At 32.3% G+C, this 19,359-nt stretch overlaps 1 protein-coding gene across 1 annotated transcript in view; it reads left to right on the top strand.

The window, feature by feature from the left end:
• LOC132741052 (collagen alpha-1(I) chain-like) overlaps positions 1-15,601 on the top strand; it is a 141,769-nt gene extending 126,168 nt beyond the window's left edge. The window contains 9 exon segments of the mRNA XM_060729137.1: positions 696-785; positions 1,716-1,856; positions 3,260-3,304; positions 4,359-4,457; positions 5,456-5,650; positions 6,022-6,153; positions 8,285-8,326; positions 10,020-10,043; positions 15,533-15,601. Coding sequence (XP_060585120.1) covers positions 696-785; positions 1,716-1,856; positions 3,260-3,304; positions 4,359-4,457; positions 5,456-5,650; positions 6,022-6,153; positions 8,285-8,326; positions 10,020-10,043; positions 15,533-15,586 — 822 coding nt within the window. The 3' untranslated portion in view covers positions 15,587-15,601.
• Positions 15,602-19,359: the final 3,758 nt, after the last annotated feature.

Here is a 19,359-nt window from a genome sequence, read left to right on the forward strand (position 1 = left end):
GTCATGAGAAAATACAGGTCAAGTTCGAATTTGGTTATGGTTCGATGATTTTTGGCAGAGTTATGCCCCTTTTACTTTGAAAATAATATGAAATTTACAGTTTCTGTTCATTATCTACCCAACAGTGTTACATATTCAACTCAAATTTGACATATGGATATGTCAAAGGAATGGGCAGGTCAAGTTGGAATTTGGTCATGGTTCAATGATATTGGACAAACTTATCTTTATGAATGTTGGAAAAAATTTCAGTATTAGCACTCATACTTTTGTGGAAATGTATGTAGCCATTATTTTGGCTACAAATATGCAATATGCTATTTTCAAAAGGTAAAGACTGAATAATTTCAGTGCCTTGAACATTGTATGAAAATGGTTTGTGTTAACATTGAAAAGTTTTAAGGGCTTTGAACTTAAAATGAAAAAAATAATTTGTGCAAACAAATTTGGAACTAAATATTATAACATCTGAAATTTTGGCTGCATGCGGGGGCATCCGTGGCATGATGACACATTTTTATTTCATAATTAAGTCATGATCCCAATAACATATTATATTGAAGACAAATAAAATAACATTGTTTCCTGTGATGAATATCTTTGTCATATGTTAAAGCTTATGACTGAAAATGCTATGCTTAAACTTATTTGCTTTAATAAAAACATTCTAACAAATAATGATCTATTTTTTTCAGGGAGAGCCCGGTGAAATTGGACCTATAGGACCTATCGGCCCAAGAGGACCACCCGGAAAACAGGGTGAAATAGGCTACCCAGGATTCCCTGTAAGTACATGTATATATGAGCCATGCCAGGACAAAACCAACGTAATGGGTTAGCTTACAAACCCTATTACAAGCAGAGAAACTGAAAGCAAACAGCATGGATCCTGATCAGACTGCAGAGATGCGCAGGCTGGTCTGTATCCATGCTGGTCACAAACGCAAAATGTTGTGACGCGGTTCATATATTCATATGCAAGTTTGATTTATTTTAAAGCTGCACACATCTGAATAAGTAAACTAAATTTTGATTAAAACAAAAAATCAAATTGGAGAAAAAATACTTTGAGTGTAAGAAATGATATATATATTCACAATAAATGTAAATTTTTGAATGTTTTAGATATCATTAATATTATAGAACTGTTATTTTTATCACAAAAGTCTCAGACTAAGTAAGGATAATTTCTATGTACATTGTAGTTTAACATAATAGTGGTAGTTGATATGGATATTGCTTTACACCAGGTTAAATAACTTTGTTGACTTTACAATATTTTTACTCATAAGAACAGTTTTTATGCTTTCATAAAAATAAACACAAATCTGGTGGCATGTTGCTTTAAGGTTCAGTTTTCTATAATTATAACTCTTTGCTATTGAACTACATTCTTGAAATACATGAAATTTAGCATTCGTTTTTATTAGTTGTTTTTTTTTTACAAAAATTTCTTTTAAAAATATACATTATAAATGATTATACTTTGATTGCTGATAAAGTTTTTGCAACACCATGAGATTACCCATGTACAGGTAAAAATTTGGAGCTCAAACAATTATCTTTACTGCAAAAAATAATGCTGCCTTGACAATATTTTCATTAAAATCTCAAAATTACCAATTACATGTATCTGTATTGTATAATGTAAATGGCGGTAAGGTTGCTTAGCAACTATTATATTATGTATAATTTGGGTATGCCATCTCTTACAGGGTCCAAGAGGGTTCCGCGGCTTCCCTGGTCGTAAAGGAGAACGTGGTTATGGTACCCCAGGTAGGAAAGGTGATCCTGGACCTCCCGGTCCACCTGGCGCCGCAGTTTCATCTGCCGGAGAAGGAAGTAAAGGCGAACCGGTATGTATAAATAAGGAAATTCTGTTTGCTAGTTTCAATTTTCTTTTTCATCAATAATAAAGATGAAGAAACTTATTCTTGCATATCAGACTGGCGTTTCCATTAGTTTTACCCAGGCTGAAAATTTCATCTGGCATGTGGGATGCCAGCTAGATGAGTCGCATGCTGTACAATTACACGCTTAGGATGAAGTAATTTTTTTCATTATGACTGAACTTGTAATTCTATATGCTGCACGAAAATAGTTACAGGTGTAATGCCATAAATTTCCACGGAAAATAGTTTTATTAAGGTAAAAAGTTTAAAATTTAATGGAATATAGTAGAATATGCAAGAAAAAATATTTTTGTGATTAGGATCCAAATATCCATCCCTCTGCAAGCCTTGTTACAGCCATTTGGGACAGATATTTCAATCGGTATCACTGCGTTGACAGATATTATGATTCTTTTTCTCATGTAATAAAAGAAACTGAAATCTCTAGCATATAAATAATCTAATGTTTGAAATTAAGTACGGTAAGTTAGTTGTAAAAGTGTGGGGGGTTTTTTGTGTTTTTTTTTTAATAACCTGTACTGGTGGAATGTGAAGTCAACAGGTACATATACCTTATTCAGAAATCTTCCACTCTTTTTAACTTGAATTTTAAATTTTTTAGCTCGACTATTCGATAAGAATAAGTAGAGCTATTGTAGTCATCCGAGCGTCCGCGTAACCACTTATGTTAAAGTTTTTGTAATAGTTCAAATATTTTCAAAGTCCATTGACATATGGCTTTGAAACTTTGCACACTTGTTCACCATCATGACCCCAACCTGTAGACAGGAGGAGGTAACTCTATCAAGCATTTTGACAGAATTATGCCCCTTTTTCGACTTAAAATTTACGTTAAAGTTTTTTGTAATACCTCAAATATTTTCAAAGTCCATCGACATATGGCTTTGAAACTTTGCATACTTGTTCACCATCATGACACCAACCTGTAAACAGGAGTAGGTAACTCTATCAAGCATTATTTTTTACTATCAAGCACTAGAATAGTTGAGCGTTGCTGTCCTACCGACAGCTCTTGTTTATTTAATTTGTGATTTTTTATTGGTGGTTACAAATACTTTAAATATGAATTAAGTTTCATATTATTTGATAATCATACAGAGTATCAATATTTAAAATACATGCCATAATCTCCCGGACATCCAGGAACGTCCCGGAAATAAGGTGTCTGTCCCGGAGGCGTCCTGGAGATAATTTTCAGTGATGAATAAAAATCGTAATATATGTGGTTTTAATGCTTTAAATATGAATTAAGTTTCAGACAGCTTGATTTTATAAGCAATCTGATATTATCTCAAAAGTGAAACTGAATTTCAATGTTTTCAGTGATAAACATATTGGTATTTCAGGGTGTACCTGGACGAGATGGAAAACCAGGTGAAAAGGGAGACTCTGTGAGTATAATCAATTTCTAGTCATCAAAAAATAAATTTTAATTGAATGAACTGAAAAAATAAATTGATTAAATTAATTTTGACACATAATTTGCACAATGGTCATAGAGTAGTTATTGTTCCAGGATATAAATAATACCTTGATAACATTCTATATTTAGTGGCATATAACCTGTCTTGTTGTTTTTTTTTCTGGCCACTGTTTAATTGAATTTTAAAACCATAATATTAGTACTGTACATTTTGTTTTGAACTTTTGATAATAAGTTTATTTAGTCTTATTCCTTGCATTAATTCTAATTAATTACTGTAGCCAGTTTGTTAAAGTTGCCGACTTCAAATCATTGTTTCGCTCTTCTGTGGATGTGGAAAAAAAAATCTGGAGAAAGAGTGATCTTTTGGAAGCATTAATGAAGACAAAATTACATGAAAATTGCAGGCTTGGTTTGATTGAGTCTGTAAATGAGGGATAATGAAAAACTGAAACATCCCTCATGCTCCTTAACACAGACTTGAGTGGTACTCAATTTTTAACACTTAAAGAGCTGGCATTATTAATCCTATCAGAGACTTTGGTATTCTTTCATGTGAGAAAGCGTGCTTGTTAGGTACACAAGTTCCAAGTTCGTGCCTGAAATATTACACAGAGGGGAACCTGGGGTTTTCTTCCACCAGTAAAGCAGAAAACTCACCATGTGAGGTCTATAGAGACTGTATGACAGGAAAACACAACATTTCCTGCATTGTCTAAAATGTTTTTTTCTTTTGACATCAATAAATCCCTGAAAGGTTGGTATGGACCTTTCCAGTTTTTCGTAGCGGAACATTTAGCCTTCATTGCTAGGTCAACTGCTCACAAACAGTATCACAAACATAACCATGTGTTCTTTTGTGCAAACCAGGTCAACCGGTGACTATGTATTATCTCAGTGTAGCAAATGGATAACAAGTAAGCCAAATTACATAAATCTGTAAACACTGGAAAGGTCCATTCTCGAGTGTCGGCCATTTTTATTTTGTAAGTACACAATACATATTTCAATATTTACGACAGGGAGATGTCGGCCCTAGAGGACCACCCGGACTTCCCGGAACACCAGGAATTCTTTCTGATCAAGGAACGTTTGGAGGTCAAGGACCTATTGGGCCACAGGTATATATATATCACAACTATTCTGCATTAAAAGTTATGAAAGTTTTTAAAAAAACTGAATTTTCCAGTTGCACCTTTGGTAAGGAAGTATGTGAAATTTTAACTGAGGATGAGCATAAAAGGAAATATATATTTTATCAATAGATTCCTAATCTTACACACAGCAGTATCTGAATATATGAATCAATATAAGTGGGTGTCTGTTAAATAAAAAGAATCATCATATGTCAGCCATCTTGTTTCTAAACATATATTTAAAATATACCAATGTTAGAAATCTTTGTCTCGTTAATTGAAAATTTAGTCAATTTTTGTACCATTTCATGTATAGGGTGTATTCAACCAATTTTAACTTGAGAAATTTATTTACAGTCTTACATTACTCCTATTAAACAATGAAAGGCCAGATTAAATTGCCCTTTAAGGATCTCCATTTAAGGTCCAAAAGTCTTATATAAACTAAAATCTTGAATCCTTAGATGCATTCATTGGGGCACTTAAAACAGAAAATATGTGAAAAAAAATTATAAAGAAGAAATATACTCAAAATTAAATTAACATTTTTGTGCAATTCTTGGCCCGATGTGAGGTAAAAGAATTTAAAGTAGTCTTACTGTAATGCTTTCCGGCCAAAAAAAATCTGGCAAATGTCGGCCAATGTCACAATAAATTGGTCTTTTCCGAAATGTTATTTTTCATAATTTAAAGAAATTAGTATTCAATAAATCTTAACTATTTATAACATGAATTTAGTACATATTCGTAATACCTAAGATTTTGAAAAAATAACGTTCCAGAAATAATCGATTTGCTACGATATTTGCAGATGTTAAAATTTTTTTGGCGGGAAAGCATCACAGTATGACCACCTTAAAAGCTTCCTTTTTGGGACTCCATGGAAATTTAATATGGTAGAATATGGAATACAGACAGACACTGTTTACACTGTCATGTTCTTAAAAAAAACATTGATTTCAATGATATATTTTATATTGTAGGGTCCACCTGGTCCCCAAGGTCCACCAGGATATCCGGGTCGGGACGGTCTACCAGGACGGGATGGTGTAGGAGAGAGGGGTCCAATGGGACCACCAGGTCCGGCAGGTGATGGATCTGGTAAAATGGGACCCCCAGGCCCGCCAGGACCTCCAGGCAGACCAGCATCCGGGGATGACAGTTCAAGCTCGTCAGGGGTAATTTTATCTTCTTTTCTTAAAAAAAATGACATTTTATGAAAGTTATTTTTGTAGCTGGATTTTCAAATAAAAGTCATGACTTAAAATTGGAGCATTCACCTTCCTATGTGTAAATACATTGTATATCTTTAAAAAAATCAAGCCAAGATAAAAACATTCATAGTTCAAGAAAATAAAAAAAATCCAGATTACCTTTTGAATGTATTAAATTGTATGTAAAATATGACCAAATTTTGCTCATTGGAACAATTTTTAAATTTTCATGCAAATTAAGTTTTTACAGCCTCTTCTATTGAGCAAGTGTAAAATGTGTATTTTTTTTGATAAGCCAGTCAGGGCCTTCTTAACTCTCTTGTCTTTTTCAACAGGCACCAGTACAGTTTCAGAATGCAGATGAGCTGCAGAGAGGGGCTCGTAGGGCTCACATTGGTACACTTGCATTCGTAATGAACACCGAGTCTTTATATATCCGAGTTTCCCAGGGCTGGAGAAGTGTTTCGGTAAGAAAAAGTCTTGAACAACAATTTAACCTAAACCTAAGCTTCATTCCAACTCTGCTGTCAAAGCAGTAAGTTGAAATGACAAACAATGCTGGAATGGCAAATAATTTTGCTATAGAGAACACAGAGAAAATTCGTTTGACGATTTGACTGGCTGAACAGTCTTAACATTGAACACTTGTTTTATACAGGTGTAGATGATAATGTAATTATTTAAGTTGTTGTGCTTTGACATATTTATATAGAGACTTAATTATAACTGAAGCTTTTATGTATATTGAAGGAGCTCATTAAACTGCACATGTAGATAGATACGCCCACAATTTACAATATCTACGCCCACAATTTGCATAGCCACTCCTACCAAAGAGCTTAAAGCCAATGTGCCTATAGCCACTCCCACCAAAGAGCTTAAAGCCAATGTGCCTATAGCCACTCCCACCAAAGAGCTTAAAGCCAATGTGCATATAGCCACTCCCACCAAAGAGCTTAAAGCCAATGTGCCTATAGCCACTCCCACCAAAGAGCTTAAAGCCAATGTGCCTATAGCCACTCCCACCAAAGAGCTTAAAGCCAATGTGCATATAGCCACTCCCACCAAAGAGCTTAAAGCCAATGTGCATATAGCCACTCCCACCAAAGAGCTTAAAGCCAGTGTGCATATAGCCACTCCCACCAAAGAGCTTAAAGCCAGTGTGCATATAGCCACTCCCACCAAAGAGCTTAAAGCCAATAATTCAAATAGTGTGGAAATATATGTCAATGTAATCTATGTGGCTTAACCACTCTCTGCCTTACTCTACATTTCATTGTGCTTCTTGTACTGTTTAATGCTAAATGTTTCACCATTGGCATAACAAAAATTGTTTTAAAGTATTTATTAATTGTCATAATATAAGAGACACCAGGCTGTGAAATATAATTTACCTTGTGGTACAGATTTCTTTATTTATATTTATTTATTTTTGTGACAGTCTTGTTTAAAATAAAGCCCCAAATATCGCATCCTGTTAGGTTGCACAGGTATAAATTCGAACTTGTACCCCAAATTTCAATAATTTTGTTCTTGATTAGAAGGTCAAATGATTCCCAAAATTGCTTTCATTTCATTTTATTTCATAAAAAAAAAACTTTTTTATCTTTGGTGATCTATTACACTGTCAGATTCATTGGTCATTATTATAGCCAAATTGTGTTGTTTTTTCTTTAACCAGAAGTTAAACAGTTGTGACTTCTAAAAAAAGACAGAATACCACTTTCTGAAACATAAGCTTGAAACTTTCTGTATGCTCTTAACACTGTCTGTGTGACATAAAACAGAAAAAACTACATTTATGTTGTGTGAACAATTCTGTTACACAGCCTGGTGATTTTCAGTTTAAAGACACATTATGCTTCAGAAATTATTACATTTTTGCAATTTTCCGAAACGGCAAACTTGAGTATTATAAAATTTAAGTAATGGTTTAAGAGGATGTTTAAGATGCTTGTTACCTGGGGAAAGTTAAGCTATAGTTATGATATTATTTCTCATAAAAGTAGAAAATGTAAACAAGTAGTATTTTTACTTCCATACAAAATACTAAATCACTATAACTGTACTTATTGCCAAAAATGCAACAGATTGTTCAGGTAATTAATTAGCCAATGAGCAACTTTTTTGAAACTGTAAAAGTACACCAAAGATAAAAAACTTTTGGGAAATGAAAATAAAAGCATTTCTGAGACACAATGGGCCTTTAATAAAAGATTATAGTATCTGCTTTGTTCAACATATGAGCCACGCCATGACAAAAACCAACATAATGCGTTTGCGACCAGCATGGATCCAGACCAGCCTGCGCAGTCTGATCAGGATCCATGCTGTTGGCTTACAAGTAGGGAAACTGATAGCCAACAGCATGGATCCTGATCAGACTGCGCAGATGCACAGGCTGGTCTGGATCCATGCTGGTCCCAAACGCACTATGTTGGTTTTGTCGTGACGCGGCTCATATATATTCTTACAGAAGCCTCTCATTAAGGCCAAGAAATACATGTGTTGTCTTTAATACGAGGTCTGTATATCATGTAGGGTAAACATATATATATATAGAGCTTTTTACATATATATCTATGTTTGATTTTACAGCTAGGTACCGACTTGATTGAACTGCTCCCAGAAACTCCAAAGGTAAGAACGTCTCTTTTTACTGATATATTTATTTACTGATATATTTTTGATGATGTTTCCTGATTCATATCATTTATATAGTTGTGTGATATATATACCCGTTTTAGTTTATTTAGAGAATATTGTGGTATGAGAACTAAATTATTTTAATTTCAATCAAGTGTATCAATAGTAAATTTTATATGGATGTGTTTGATTTATAGAGGAAATCTTTCTTTGATATTCTACTTTAATTCTTACTGTAATTTGTAATATTATCTTATTCATGCATTTGAAAAATTTATGTAATTTAGATTTGGTATAGGAAGTATAAAGTTTTGACGTATTTATTCTGACTCCAAATGTTTAAATGAGCATGTAAATAGGAAAAAATATAATACCGTATTGTCTTCATTTAATGCCCCCCGGGGGCATGTATTTTTTCCAAGAGGGGGAGGGGGTGCGTTTATTAAAACTACAAACATGTGCTTTGAAATATGTTTATTAAAGATAAACATAGATTATAAAAATCATTATTCATTATTAATGTCTAATATATAATACAGGACTTTTTTTAATGATTTTACTTTACTGGAGTGTCATTATTTGATATTTTTTAAATAAAAATATTTTGATTTTTTGGATTGTTCTTTTATTATTGTAGGGAAAGATTTTTTTCTACAAAATGTGGTGGGGGGTGATAATTATAGGGGGGGGGGGGGGGGGGTGTTGACTGGAAACAATTCGGTATATATTGTACATGTACGATTCTTGTCACCCAGTCACCCAGCAATAGCATAGAAATTATAGAAATTAAAATCTTATACATTTATAGCGTTGAAAAACAATATTTTAAACATACTTTTCACTTGATGTTACAAACCATGAAAAGGGAAGGTTAAAGAAAGTGTTAAATTATTTGTCTGGTGGTAAAAAGTCTTACAGTGTATAGACAAATTGGCTGGTAAAAAGAACAACATGAAAATTTGCTAAATTCTATATGTTGTTTATTTGTTTTGAGCCTTATTTTAAGAAACTTAACAGATTAGGTGTAACCTAAAGATTAAGTGTACAATAGTACAATTATGTAGGTGTAAAACATCTAGACTAAAGTTTGAGGGTTTGTTGTTAGATTCTGTTTCAACTTCAACAATCCACACGGGTTTAATTACTGGTTACTACACCCAGGAAATGCAGGTCAACTGTCTCAGCCTTAAGCACATGTTTGACAAATAAACAAAGAGAGGATACTCATAAGCTTTCATAGCTTTCTGACTTATCCCAAAAAAGTATTGTGTAAATATTGTTCATCATGCAAGATGTAAAAATATATTGGATAATATATTTAAACCAAACAAAACAAATAAAAAGAAACAGACCATAGCAGTAGTGCTCAAATCCTTATCTAGATCAACATAATTCTTTTTGGTATTGAGCTAATTGACAGTACCTTACATTTACGCAGTCAGTGGCCTTGTGGTTAATGTGTCTGCCACTCAACCTAGGGCACATTGGTTCAAGCCCTATTCAGGTCACGACCATGATTTCTCCTAATGACATCATTACTGGTTAGTTCCAGGAAGCCAACTCAAAAGTGATTAATATAATTTGCCAGAAATTGTTTGGCTATCGAGTTAAAGATAAATGTTTAAACTAACCTTATCATTATTTCATTATTTGTCATTGCATTTTTTTTTGTATTTTGGTGTTGCAGAATATAGTTCTACCTTTCGAGAGGGTAATACAAACATCGCACTATCATTTCTCATCATCATCATAAAATAATCCATGTTTGCAAACAATTGCCTGTTGTCATACAAATTACACATATCTTCTTGTAGTACAATGTCTCAGGAACGCTTTTGTTCAAAATATATATCTGGTCTTGTGCAGGCTGTCCAGTATCCAGAAAATTCCTAAAAAATCCTATTTTTTCTTCAATTTGGCTAAAATTCCTAAAAAAAAAAAAGAGGAAAAATTCAAATCGAATTTCTAAAAAATGCCCTATTTTTTCACTTAAATTCCTAAAAAAAATTATCTTTGGTTATAAACATACTAACAACTTAGAAAATAGGCAGTTAAAGGCAGTTGACCAGTGAATCCATTTATTCACTAATGACTATGGAACACTCGGTAGACACCTTTGCAAAACTAAACTAGATCATTATTTGTGAGTTACTTTTGTGTCAAATATACAAAGTTAAGCCCATATGGTCTTCTTTGGGCCATAGTTAAGTTATAATATTCCAAATTTTAGAAGATGCTGGACAGCCTGTGTGCTTTGCAAAAAATAATTCTTAGAAAAAGTGGCAAAGTGCTGCGGATATTAAGTAAAATTTGTACAAGATTTGTGCAGTCAGATTGGTAAAAAATCACACAAACTGCTGTTACACAAACTGCTGTTATAAAAAATGCTGTTACACAAACTGCTGTTATATACGAGACACTCATTTAACTCAGGCACTGCTTATACTTCTACTGTATTTCTATTTCCATAAAAGGAGGGTTTGGGGTAATTAACATTAATTCTGTTTAAATTAGTACTTTTTTTGCAATTTTTAATGTTTAAAGCAGCCTACAGGTTTTATTATTTGTTGGAAAAAACAGTTCTGTGCAGTTTCCAAACTAAGTATTATAGTATTATTACTTAGGAAAAGTTCATCGTATCACTGTTAAGCCTTCTTCAAAACAGCGCCTCGAGAGCTATTTATAGCGTTGGGTCATGTTTGTTTCTAAAAATAGAAGATTTGGGAAACTAATTTACAAACAGAGACTGGATGGGCAGATTAGAGGTATCAAGGGGTATCCTTATCGTTTATGTATTTTATTGATGACAAATTTCATTTTATAACTTATAATTCTTTTGATTAGACATTTATATGAAACAATTCATTATTTTAAAAATAACATATTTAAATTTTAGAAAAGGTGAAGGCCACTTTAAGTCATAGTAAAAAGTATGTTTTACGTATGTTAAATTAAATCAAATAAAAATACCTTAGACATTGTACAATGGGATGTTATAATAATGTCACAGGAAAACAGGAACTCACTGGTTATATACATGTATGTCGCAGGTTTATACCTTTAAATAACTTTCTGTTGTCTGAAAAATACTAAATTAAAACTTTATAGTATCATATCACTATGTTTGTCATCGGAAATATGTTACTATATTTAAACTGTTGTTTGTGTGTTACTATATTTAGAATGTCATTGGAAATATGTTACTATATTTAGAATGTCATTGGAAATATGTTACTATATTTAGACTGTCATTATGTGTCATTAAAAATTTGTTACTATATTTAGACTGTCATTACGTCATTGGCAATATGTTACTATATTTAGAATGTCATTACATCATTGGAAATATGTTACTATATTTATTTACTGCTGTTTGCTATTGGAAATATGTTACTAAATTTAGACTGTTGTTTGTTATTGGAAATATGTTACTATATTTAGACTGTATAATAATGCCACTGGGTACATAATTATTACTTACTATACAGTTTGTAACTATATCTAGTCTTGCATATAATTTCATTGTAAACTTACAACTGTTTTATGAATTCTAAAATTTTGGTAACAATGCATTTTTTTTGCTCATGATATAGATGAGCTCTGCAAATATACTGAACAAATCTGGTCCCCCGATTGCTAAAATAGTTTATTTTTTCCCAACATGGAGTCAAACATTTGCTTTTGATACAAAAAGCTCTTCAAGTCACCTTGTATATTTACCCAATTACCCCCATGCTCTTTGTAAAAGGTTTGGGAAGTTTTTGTATTCATTTGTTCAACAGTATGAAAGTTTAAAGGTACTACACTGAGGTCCAAACCCCTAAAAACACAAAATTTGAATTACTTACATAAATATTTAGTGGGGGAACTTAAAAACATACAGATATGCAAAAGATAATTTAGAAATATACATGTACTCAGAAATAAATTGAAAATCGTGTTTGTGTTATTAAATAGCTCGATTTAAGTGAAAAGCATTGCAACACTTTTCAATTTTTGGTTATTTCTTACAATAAAAAAAGTCATTCTGGAAAAAAACAGATTTAGCTAATGATCTGTCATTTTGCACACATGTTATTGGTCTAGACCTACGTCAAATGGAATATTAATCTCAAAAAATATTGCCAGTCCCGTCTTGTCAAAAAAAACTCAGTGGTCAGATAATGGTTTCAGAAAGCTTTATTCATTTAAATTTTATATGTATGTATTTTTATTTAAAAGTTAACTGTATGGAACCCTAAAGTAAACATAAAATTTAGTGGGTAGTTACGTTTTACATCTTAATTGGTTTATCAAAATATATTGAATTTCATGTATAGTTAGAATACATTTGTTAAAATAGCCAATGATAGAATAATTTACTGCTACACATGTCACATTACTGTTGCCTCTAACAACATCTTATTGAACATCAGTATAAAAAGTGCCCCTTGTGACTGAGGGGTTGCCTTTACGGGTTGAGGCATTAGAATTGCAGCTACTGTTCAACCCTGGGTGATTGTAAGAGGCAACAAACTTGGTCCAGCTTACTGGAATCTATGCATTAGGTGTCAAGTAGTTTTGACCCTTGGTGTTGATTTAAGTTTGTAACACCTGTGGTTAGCCAGAAACATCTTTCCTGTTTTGGTGCCATATGACCTAAATTAAACAAGAAGTAGACTTCTACCTATTTAAATTGTAATTTGAAATGCATGTATTTCCATTGTTGGGTTCTTATAGTTATCTTCTGGAAAAACAAACACTCATCTTTTCATTACTATGACCTCCACAAAAGTGCTTAATGTTTACTTAAAGATGATCTAAGGTAATATTCCAAAACATCGTTGGTAGCTTTTTGTTATGTTTTTTGAAAGGAAAGTTGGGAGACATGATTTTACTTTATTAGTTAAAGTTAAGATTACCGTATGTGCATTTTGTTAACTTTAAGCACCTATAGATTTAACACAGTTGTATTCTTGTAGAGTACAAAGCTTCCACGTATATCACCTTTGGCAAAATAACCTTATTATTAATAGGCCAGACTCTTGTTTTCCCTCCTATGACCCATGCCAGTATTGTTAGGATAGGTAGGTAATTAAATTAATTTTTTTATCCAAAAATACTTTTTATGCCAACGCAGCATCTGCGATGCGGTGGCATATAGCGATTCACCTGTGTGTTTGTTTGTGTGTGTGTGTGTGTGTTATATAGATTATATAGTGAACTTGAAAAATCTTCTTGTGAAAAACCACTAGTCCAATTTCAACCAAACTTGGCAGGATTGATCCTTGAATGAACCCCTTCCAAAGTTGTTCAAAGAATTTCATTCCATGCAGAATTCTGGTTGCCATGGCAACCAAAAGGAATTATAAGAATAAATTTAAAAAATCTTCTTGTAAAGACCCAAAAGGCCTAGAGCTTAGATATTTTGCATAAGGCATTGTCTGGTAGACCTCTACCAAGATTGTTCAAATTATAGCCCTGGGGTCCAAATCGGCCCCGCCCCGGGGGTCATTGATGTACACTATATGTACATATAGTAAAAACTTAAAATACCTTCTTGTCTGAAGGTACAAGGCTTAGAGGTTTGATATTTGGTATGTGTTATTATCTATAGGTACTCTACCAAAGTTGTTCAAAGTTTGCCTCTAGTGTCAAAGTCAGCCCCACCCCGGGGTTCATGGTTTTTCATATATGTATATAGTAAAAACTTCAAAAAATCATCTTCTCTAAATTCACAAAGGCCAGAGGTTAGATATTTTGCATGAAACATTGTGTAGTGAACCTTTAGCAAGAGTGTACAAATTATAGCCCTGGGGTCAAAATTGGCCCCGCCCTGGGGGTCATTGATTTTCACTATGTACATATAGTAAAAAATAAAAAAAATCATATTGTCTGAAGGTACAAGGCTTAGAGGTTTGATATTTGGTATGTGTTATTATCTATACGTACTCTACCAAAGTTGTTCAAATTTTGCCTCTAGTGTCAAAATTAGCCCTGCCCCTGGGGTCATAGGTTTTCCTCATATGTATATAGTAAAAACTTAAAAAATCATCTTCTCTAAATTGACAAAGGCTAGAGGTTAGATATTTTGCATGAAACATTGTGTAGTGAACCGCTAGCAAGATTGAACAAATTATAGCCCTGGGGTCAAAATTGGCCCCACCCCCGGGGGTCATTGATTTTCACTATGAACATATAGTAAAAAATTAAAAAATCTTATTGTCTGAAGGTACAAGGCTTAGAGCTTTGATATTTGGTATATGATATCATGTATAGGTACTCTACCAAAGTTGTTCAAATTTTGCCTCAAGTGTCAAAACTAGCCCTGCCCCGGGGTCATAGGTTTTCCTTACATGTATATACATGTAGTAAAAACTTTAAAAAATCATCTTCTTGAATTGACAAAGGCTAGAGGTGAGACATTTTGCAGTAAACATTGTGTAGTGAACCTTAAGCAAGATTATTCAAATTAAAGCCCTGGGGTCAAAATTGGCCCCGCCCCTGGGGATCATTGATTTTCAGTCACTATGTCATAAAGTAAAAAATTAAAATTCTTATTGTCTGAAGGTACTAATCTTATAATAACAGATAGGTAAGTGATCTATGCATTATGGCAATCTGTATAGAAACAAAAAAAATGTGTTCCTACATTACTATTTAGTGTTGTATTTATGCGGTGGCATGGCATTTTTTACAAATGCAATCTTGTTTCTGTCTAAAATTATGGCATATTCAAAACAAACTGTGAATGCTTTTGGCATCTATTTAAAGTTTAGAACCATATTTTCAAAGTATTATTCAACATTATTCATGTTTGGTAAAAGAGAAATATATTATTTTTTTTGCTTTAATAAAAAATTTATGGATGCAGTGATTTTTGTGGGTTACTAAGGTAGCGGGAGGGAAACAAACAATATTTTATTTTAGGCCAGATAGGCACATTTAAATTAGTTAATCAATTAACAATTGATATTTTTGACATTTCACAATTTTATAATTATTCTCCCTTTGGAAACCAGGAATTTATGTTTCCTGCATGTATTAAAAATATTTCTTTAATTATTACAACAGGTGCTTTCTGCGTTCCAAAAAAACCCCCCAAACAAGCCTGCTCATGTTTTGAGTTTTTAATAAAACCAGAATTTTTAGGTAAAATACAATCTTAAATACAAAAAAAAGTTCCAAGTCACGTGACCTGATTTGCATATTTTTTTGCAGGAAAATTCTACCACTAGTAGTGCTACAACAGTTGTATCGGTAAATAGTTGTTAAACGTTTATCACATGTTCTCATTTTTTATTTTTCCCCCTTTGATTATATGATTTTGGTTGTTTGAAAGCACAATTACTTTTGCCAGCTTTTTTAAATCTTTATTTAATACTTTATCATTGTTGTTTTTTTTAACCCTTATTTTGTTAAAGGATTTGTCCAGTTTCCATTTTTGGAACTGTCCATGATTAATTTTTAGGGATGTGAAGATGGAAAAAATTTAAAGTGAGTCAGCTATTAGTATAGAGATTTGTCAGGCTGCAGGAATACTCAGACTAGCCTGGTTCCTATACTGGTGTTAAAAGTTTGATCACAATTGGGTTCCACAACAAGTTCCAGGTTATGCCAATAATAGATTTCATCCAATCAAGAACTGTCATTTAAAGCAAAAAAAAATGTTCAGACAACTTCATTTGTAACATGTAATTATATTTTATGATATGATAAAAGTAAGAAACAAATGTGCATTTTGTTATGAACTTGTCACTTTATGGATATGAGATATGTGTTTTTATATTTACTATGATTATTATCAAAAAAAGTGAAATAAGATCACAGAATAAAAAATGATAATTGAATGTCTAGAATGAAATTTTAGTCTTAGAAATAACAAAATCCTAGGAGTCAGTTTGAGGAGCTTATGGGGGCTGTGCCTCCAGGGCCCCCACCAGAACGCTGACCTGGCCTATGCTGCCCCCTAGCTAGCTTAAGCCCCGGCAAAATGCCCTGATGACAGTAGATGTTTTGAGAAAAGATAATATCAAAACAGCATAGGATTAAAATATCACATTAGGATGTGATTAGATAGGAAAGTTGCAGGCTTACCTGACCTCATACTAATGGTTTAAAATATATTAACTTTGTCAAAATAAATTCTCTGATGAATAGATGAAATATTGGGTCAGTTTTAAACTTTGGAAGACAATGCTTTTTAGTCATATCTTAAATAAATATTACATGTTATACTAAATTTAGTTGACTGAACACTTTAAAATGAATGAATAAAATAATTATGTCCATTTTATTTTTTTTCATTAGTATTTAATATTTTAATATATTAATATTTGTACTAATAATTTAGTGTACTGTAGTGATAACTAGATTTAGGTGAATGTTTTGATTTTTTGGTTGTTTTTTTATCTCTAGTAGATACATTGATTTATTAAATGGTTTTATTATATACCTGTACAAATATTGCTAGAATCATTTATTGCACGAAACACAATCATGCACAAATACAGTCACAACCCAACTGGCAAAATAATCTATATTACATGTATAATTATATGATCAGGAATGTAACATTGCTAAATTATATTATTACCGTATGTAAATGGTTTGAATCTCTTATAAGACAAGTTTTTCTAGCACAAGTGTATTAAGGAGATAATCCTGATATAATATAGCTAAGAACTTTGTGGTTGTTGTAACAAAGAAATAATGGGGACCACGTTTTAGTGCATTATTTTAATAGGAAAGAAGGTTATTTATGTTCTGCTCGCTTTTCTTTAGATGAAATTTTTAAAAAGTTTCATTTTTTGTAGCTGGTAGTGTTTTAATCAATTTTATATTCTCCCTTTGAAAACCAGGAATTTATGTTTCCTGCATTGATATTTCTTTAGTTATTACAACAGCATTCAACAGATGTTTTCTGCGTTCCACAAAATAACCCCAAAAAAACAACCTGCTCATGTTTTGAGTTTTTAATAAAACCAGAATTTTTAGGTAAAATACAATCTTCACCAGTGTATTATAGAAACACAAAAAACAGCAGTGCCAAGAAATTCCTAGCTGTCCCGATTTTTTTGGGAATTCAAACAAAAAAGTTCCAAGTCATGTGACCTGATTTGCATATTTTTTTGCAGGAATTATCTACCACTAGTAGTGCTACAACAGTTGTATCGGTAAATAGTTGTTAAACGTTTATCACATGTTCTCATTTTTTATTTTTCCCCCTTTGATTATATGATTTTGGTTGTTTGAAAGCACAATTACTTTTGCCAGCTTTTTTTTTAATCTTTATTTAATACTTTATCATTGTTGTTTTTTTTTTAACCCTTATTTTGTTAAATGGAGTTGTCCAGTTTCCATTTTTGGAACTGTCCATGATTAATTTTTAGGGATGTGAAGATGAAAAAAATTTAAAGAGAGTCGGTCATAAGTATAGAGATTTGTCAGGCTGTAGAGATACTCAGGCTGGCCTGGTTCCTATACTGGTGTTAAAAGTTTGATCACAATTGGGTTCCACAACAAGTTCCAGGTTATGCCTATCATAGATTTCATCCAATCAAGAACTGTCATTAAAAGCAAAAAAAAATGTTCAGACAACTTCATTTGTAACATGTAATTATATTTTATGATATGATAAAAGTAAGAAACAAAAGTGCATTTTGTTATGAACTTGTCACTTTATGGATATGAGATATGTGTTTTTATATTTACTATGATTATCAAAAAATGTGAAATTATAAAGGATCACAGAAAAAATAAAAGATAATTGAATGTCTAGAATAAAAGTTTAGTCTCAGAAATAACAAAATCCTATAGGAGTCACACCCAGGAGCTTAATATGGGGGCTGTGTCTCCAGGGCCCCCACCAGAACACTGCCCTGGACCTGCATGGGGGCTTACGCTGCCCCCTTAAGTCTCAGCAAAATAATATCAAAATAGCATACTAGGATTAAAATATCATATTAGGATGTGATTAGATAGGAAACTGGCAGGCTAACCTGACCTTAAAAATATAACTTTCTCAAAATGATGACTTGAAAATGAAAATAAAAAATTCTCTGATAAATACATGAAATATTGGGTCAGTTTTAAACTTTGGAAGACAATGCTTTTAAATCATATCTTAAATAAATATTACATGTAATACTAAATATAGTTGACTGAACACTTTAAAATAAATGAATAAAATAATTATTTCCATTTTATTTTTTTTCATTTGTATTTAATATTTTAATATATTAATTTTTGTACTAATAATTTAGTGTAATATAGTGATAACTAGATTTAGGTGAATGTTTTGATTTTTTGGTTGTTTTTGTTTTTTATTATCTAGATACATTGTTTTATTAAATGGTTTTATTATATACCTGTACAAATATTGCTTTAATTATCTATTGCACGAATCACATGCACAAATACATTCTCAACCAAACTGGCAAAAAAATCTATATTACATGTATAATTATATGATCAGGAATGACATTGCTTAATTATATTATTACTGTATGTAAATGGTTTGAATCTCTTATAAGACAAGTTTTTCTAGCACAAGTGTATTAAGGAGATAATCCTGATATAATATAGCTAAGAACTTTGTGGTTGTTGTAACAAAGAAATAATGGGGACCATGTTTTAGTGCATTATTTTAATAGGAAAGAAGGTTATTTATGTTCTGCACGCTTTTCTTTAGATGAGATTTTAAAAAGTTTCATTTTTTGTAGTTGGTAGTGTTAACTTAAACTTAGCTTATAAATAAACAGTTTTCATTTTGCTTCAATTAATATATATATCATGACAAAACCAACATAATGGGTTTGCGACCAGCATGGATCCAGACCAGCCTGCGCATCCGCGCAGTCTGATCAGGATCCATGCTGTTCGCTTACCAAGTCTATTACAAGTAGAGAAACTGATAGCGAACAGCATGGATCCTGATCAGACTGCGCGGATGCGCAGGCTGGTCTGGTACCATGCTGGTCGCAAATCAATTATGTTGGTTTTGTCATGACACGGCTCAATTATATTTATTCATATCTGCAAATTGT

Source organism: Ruditapes philippinarum, unplaced genomic scaffold, assembly GCF_026571515.1.
Source record: "Ruditapes philippinarum isolate M1 unplaced genomic scaffold, ASM2657151v2 ctg698_1_1_1_1, whole genome shotgun sequence".
NCBI lineage: Eukaryota > Metazoa > Mollusca > Bivalvia > Venerida > Veneridae > Ruditapes > Ruditapes philippinarum.